A 6,069-nucleotide genomic window follows, 5' to 3' on the forward strand; every position below is an offset into this window, starting at 1 on the left:
ACTATTTATCATATAACTTTTTATGCGTGTTCAAATTACTCTCTTTTTGTCAACAACGTTCGTTAAAAAATATTTATTCTGATAGATATCCCACTATGCGACCAAATAGGTCTTAAAGGAAAAGACCTAAGCTTTCTTTTGAGCAAAAAAAGGGTCCATGTTGGAAAAAATTTTGGTTTTGCCAAAAAAATTGCAAAAATTGTATTTCTTGAGTTAGGTTAGGTTACGTGGGTTGCTCGCAAGTTAGCGAGTTCACTCGGAGGCCTTGCGGCCCATTGTGGTACCCTTAGAAGTACTATTCCCTTATGCTGAAAATGTCACACATAAAGTGAGAATAGTTTCCCTCCCTAGTTTCGTCTATTATGTGATTTCTGTGGTCCCTATGGGAACCAGCCGGTACTTCTAATAAACCCAATCATATTCACTAGTGACACATCCCTGAGACAGTCCAGATCATGGAAAAGAGCTCTACCAAGATGTAGTAGTCTATGCTCTTGTAAGGCTGGGCATTCACATAGAAGGTGCTGTACCGATTCCTCCTCCTCTTCATCTAAACAACTTCTACAATAGCCATAACGTGGGTAACCCATACGTTCAGACATATGTCCAATCATGCAGTGCCCAGTAATTATACCCGTGAGAAGTCTAATCGAATTCCTACTAAGAGACAAAAGAGTCTTAGTTCTATCCTCTGTCAGATTGGGCCAGAGCATTCTGGATATTCTACAAGTGATGATATTTGACCACCTGAGTTCCGTCTCGCTCCAAGCCCATTCATCTATCAATTTTGATACTGTCACCAAGGGAGTGTGAATATCCCTTTGCGCAAGAGATACGTCCAGGGACGACCCGTTGGTTGCGCACTCATCAGATACTTCATTTCCCCGGATGCCCGCATGTCCTGGAACCCATATCACCTCCACGTGATGTTGTGTCAGTTGTGCCAGTGATTTGATACAATTGAGAAGACATTTCGACCTAATCACGTTGGAGTTAAGAGCCTTGATTGATGCCAGGCTGTCCAAGTAGATATGTATGGTCGAATTTTCGAGATTCAGTTCCCGGATTCTTCTCGCGGCTGTATCAATAGCATAAATCTCTGCCTGGAAAACCGTGCAGGTATCGGGTAATCGAAGAGACATCAAAAGGTCCAGCTCATCTGAGAAGATTCCCGAGCCCGTGCCTCTTTCTGTCTTTGAACCATCAGTATAGATTGAGATCACGTCATCTCTTAGGACAGAGTTCGCGGCCCAATCATCCCTTGTCGGTATTCTGATCCTAAATGTTCTATCAAAATTCGGTGTGGGTATTACATAATCCGTTTCCCTCCCTATGATTGGCCTGCCTATCTTTTGTAGGATGGTGCCATGACCAATACGATCGTGCTTCAGTCCGCTCGACTGTTTGAGTCGTAGAGCAGACTTAGCAGAAATGCATTTGATATATATATCAAGGGGAGTTATATTCAGCATCGTCTCTAGACTGGCCTGAGGTGTGGAATTCATAGAGCCAGTAATTGCAAGACATGCTAATCTTTGTACCTTGTTTAGAATAGAGAGGTGAGTCTTAGTGTCCACCACTCTCCACCAAACAAGAGCCCCATAGGTCAAAATAGGTCTTATGACCGCGGTGTACATCCAGTGTACAATGTATGGTTTAAGACCCCATCTCTTCCCAAAGGTTTTCTTGCATATATAGAAGGCACATAATGCCTTCTTCATTCGACTCTCAGCATTACGTTTCCACGAGAGCTTAGAGTCCAAAATTACGCCAAGATATTTGGCTTCGCTTGAAAACTTCAGAAAAGTACCATCCAGTCGTGGAGGTTTAAATTCTGGTGTTTTATATCTCCTGGTGAAAAGAACCAGTTCGGTTTTGGCAGGGTTAACACCCAAACCGTTTTCCTTGGCCCATGATAGCAGAACGCTGAGCGCTGATTCCATGAGTTCACTTATTGTGGGAAGAAACTTCCCTTGAATAAGAAGCACAACGTCGTCAGCATATGCGACTACTTTGGTACCTATCCTACTGAGCCTGAAAAGGATTTTATTTACGACAAGATTCCACAGAAGTGGAGAGATGACCCCACCTTGTGGTGTGCCTCTTGTCACAACTTTCCTTGTCCTACCAATACCCATATTAGAGTTAATGGCCCTGCTCCTAAGCATATTTTCTGTCCAATTCCTTATCCGCTGATCAACACATAAGTCACCCAGTGCATCAACTATTGCGGATATGTTCACATTATTAAACGCACCCTCTATATCCAAGAAAGATGCCATAACATATTCCTTCTTGTCAAGTGTCCCCTCTATAGTTCCGACAACGTCATGCAAGGCTGTCTCCACCGACCTGCCTTTAAGGTATGCGTGCTGTGCCCTACAGAAATTATCAGGGGAGAGGATGTTCCTGACGTGGATATCGACCAATCTTTCCAGTGTTTTCAATAAAAACGATGACAGACTGATCGGTCTATAGTCCTTTGCGGTACTGTGGTTTACCTTTCCCGCTTTGGGGATAAATACCACTGTAACCTCTCTCCATTCTTTAGGGATGTATCCTGTTTCCAGGCTGTACCTAAATATCATTATAAGCCATGGCATGATGGTTGAAATCGATTTTTGGAGTAACGCTGGGAATATGCCATCTGGCCCTGGTGATTTATAGGGCTTGAAAGATGACACCGCCCACGAGATTTTCTCCACGCTAACAATGGATCTAACTAATTCACTTATGTGGATTTGAGAAGCTGCAAGATGCTCCGAAGCGGATACCTCATTTTCATCATCCCTGCAACCCGGAAAGTGTGTCTCCATTAGCAGTTCCAAAGTTTCGATACTACTTTCAGTAAAGTTACCATCCGGTTTCATCAGGAATCCAGGCGTACCAGGATCCTTGGATAGTACCTTTCGTAGACGCGATGCCTCCGTGGTATTCTCCAGTTCCCCACAGAAACGCTCCCAAGATTCCCTCTTTGCCCGTCTGGTTTCCTCTTGAAAGTGTTGAAGCTTTGACGATAATCGTCCCAGCTTAACAAGTCTTGGTCCCTCTTCGCCTTATTAAAAAGTTTTCTACATTCCTTTCTTAGCTGCATTAGTCTAGGATTCCACCATGGTTGCCGGAATTTCCTAGGTCCCTGCCGCTCCCTACACGAAGCATAGTAGGCTTCCCTTAATGACCTGGATAGAAAATCCACCGAGTCGTCCAAGTCCCGTGTACCATTTAATCTATCCATTGCTGGATGTGGTATGGTGTCACTAAGATTACAGAATTTGACCCAGTCGGTTTTCCTAGGATTTCTAAAGGGTTTTTCCCTATCCAGTGTAAGCTGTATCGTAAACACTATCCTGTGGTGATCGGAGAATGAGCACTCGAGTGAAACTCTCCAATCAAGAATTCTAACTGAGTCAGTGTTCCCTACCAAAGTAATATCAATGACCTGCTCCCTGATCCTATTGAAGAACGTTGGTATATTACCCCTATTGCAAACACTTAGGTTAGTAGATAGAAGGTATTGAAGTAAACACTCACCCCTGTCATTTATATCCGAGCTCCCCCACAGAGTATGATGGGCATTAGCATCACATCCTATGATGAGATCATGGCCCCTTGTGTTACACCAGTCTACAAGTGTGCGTACGGCACGTGAGGGCGGATTAGCTTCGTCGTATGGTAGGTACGCAGATGATATGATTAGGGTTGGTAACCCTTGTCGCTCTAGTGCAACTACCGTTAAATCACCAGAACTGTAATTAGATAGAAGGAAAACCTTAATGTCTTTCCTGACCAAAATACAGCTCCTTACTTTACCTTCAGGGTTCGGAGAAAGGAGCACATAGTTTCGTGACCGGACGCCTCGAACTTTACTGGCTACAAGCCAGGGTTCTTGGATTAAGGCCACGTGGATAGCTTCCTTCTCCATGAAGCGCAGCAAATCGTCCGATGCTGCTTCGGAGTGGTGCAGATTAATCTGTACCACTCTCAGGCCGCTTGGGTTCATCATTGCGCTTCACCGCGGGCAAGATCAACCGGAGTTGGTTTAGCCCGTATTTGATGACGCCTTGCGAAGAACGCAGGAGTCGGAGGGATTCTGAACCAATTTTGATCCAGAGATCCTTGCCTTCTCCTTTGTCCCTAGAGCGCCCTCGTTCAATCGTCCAGTCCTCTGTACCAAGTTCCTTATTCTGACGCTTTATAAGTGTTAGCGTGGCTTCGTCCTCCAAAAGGGGAGGAGGGACCCACACTCTCACCGTCGTACGAAAAGGTACTTGATCCAGTGGGACGATTTCGATTCTTGCATTGGGCCAGAGTTCGCCAACTCCTCGGATACAGTTACTGAGAAAGCCTAGGGCCTTCTCGTTACCGCACCCGATGATCTTGACACCCTTTAACCATTTGGCGCCATCGAATGCAGTGAAGGAATCATCCTCACTGCATGCGAGTTCGTCCACTAGTGCCCGCAAGATCTTCTCCTCCAGAAGCAGCCATCTGTCCGTAGTCATTTTCCCATCAGGTTGACTACGATCTATGATGGCTACTTGTAGCTCAGGTGCTGATGTTAAGCTAGTTGATGGTTTCAGCCGCTTACCCTCAGACACCTGCGTTTCACCTGACCTTTGCCGCTTAATACTAGGCCTGCTTGCTGTACCTTTGGAAGCCATCGCGGTTCCTCGAGTAGAGGAGATTGCGGACAGCACCTTGGGTGTTGTGCTAGCAGACTTCGTCGTGCCGCATTGGTCATCACCTCTCTTTGGCCCCGACGTGGCCCTCTTTGATGTAGATGGGCGTACGTCAAGATCCTCCGAGACGATGATCGTGTTCGGTCCAGTGCTGGCATGGGGCACATGTTTAGATGTGATCACCTGCCTGCTCTGGTTTGGTTCGGTCTTAGTCTTGGCTGGCCTTACCTCCACAACAGTAGTATTTAGCATGGCCTCATACTTCTGTATGTGGTAGGTATGTTTACGCCGCAAACGCTTTTCCCTGGTGGTCAAAGACGCGGGATCTCGCGAGTCCAACGTCCTGACATACCGGAGAGAGCGTTTGTAGCCCGCCAACCTTTTCCGTTCGTCCTGTTCTGAGTCCTGTTTCCTGTTTTTCTGTTCTGTGTCTCCCTTTGCAGGGTCATGGGCCTCCGGATGTACGTCTTCATTCGCTTTTAGCGGCTCGGAGGACACCATGAGTAAGTCCTCCTCATCAGTCTCATAAAGGTTTAACCCTTTCAGACCTGAGAGGTTGTCGTCGCTGTCGTCCATAGTCACTCTTTCCTGTCTAGTCAAAAAACTATTCGTTTTGTTTACCCCAGTAGCATCACCGACTACCAGACCCGGGGTATTCGTCTGATTCGTCGCAGTCACAGTAGCTCCAGTGGCACTCAGACCTGTGGCTTCCGCCTGAGTACTCACGTTACCCTTGGAGATTTTAGCACCCTCGACCAAGGACATAGGGCCGTCGTTAGAAACTGACATTTCATGGGGGGGGGGGTTTTGGCAGTTTATACCTCTACCATAGGTAAGAAAAAGACACTGCCGCTCCACTGGAGTCAGACGCAGACCAGGATGCCGCTCAATGTGAGACAGACGCATCCTGGATTTGAGTTTTCACCAAAAACATTCGGACTGACAGAACCAGATTGTAATTTCCAGCCGCCCTTAACATAGGGAACAGACGCTAGAAGGTACGGTTATGTTGCCTAGGTAACCCAAACCACAGTCCCGGACCGACATCAGAAAATGCAGACAGAGGAAATTGGTAGCCGCCCTAACTAAGGGAACAGGCGCTACCAAGTTGAGGTCGTGATCGCTAGGCGACCGAAGATGGTCATTTACCCCACAGCCGCTCTTAACATAGAGGACAGACGCTGTGAGGTATGGGGAGGGTAGTTCTTAGATCACATCCTTAGGATGCTTAAGCCCCTGCACCGTGCCCGAAGACTCAAGGTGACTACCCGCAGCAGGGGAGTTACAAAATATTTATTTTGATAGATATCCCACTCGCATTCCACTAAGGGACCAAAATTATCTTAAAGGAATGGACCTAAGCTTTCTTTTGAGCAAGAAAAAAATTTGG

At 46.4% G+C, this 6,069-nt stretch overlaps 1 protein-coding gene across 1 annotated transcript; it reads right to left on the reverse strand.

Moving 5' to 3' along the window:
• Positions 1-3,042: 3,042 nt before the first annotated feature.
• Positions 3,043-5,447, reverse strand: LOC135949044 (uncharacterized). The gene is made up of 2 exons (XM_065498501.1): positions 3,811-5,447; positions 3,043-3,746 (listed from the first exon to the last, which is right to left on the reverse strand). Exon 1 carries the CDS (start codon positions 5,442-5,444, stop codon positions 3,966-3,968), a length of 1,479 nt encoding a protein of 492 aa, XP_065354573.1. The 5' UTR covers positions 5,445-5,447; the 3' UTR covers positions 3,043-3,746; positions 3,811-3,965.
• Between the last annotated feature and the right edge of the window lie 622 nt (positions 5,448-6,069).

This window comes from Calliphora vicina, chromosome 1 (genome assembly GCF_958450345.1).
Source record: "Calliphora vicina chromosome 1, idCalVici1.1, whole genome shotgun sequence".
In the NCBI taxonomy this organism is placed as follows: domain Eukaryota; kingdom Metazoa; phylum Arthropoda; class Insecta; order Diptera; family Calliphoridae; genus Calliphora; species Calliphora vicina.

What these genes read in the sequence shown, in the direction of transcription:
- LOC135949044 (XM_065498501.1), bottom strand. Translation starts at nt 5,444, where the DNA reads ATGTCCTTGGTCGAGGGTGCTAAAATCTCCAAGGGTAACGTGAGTACT.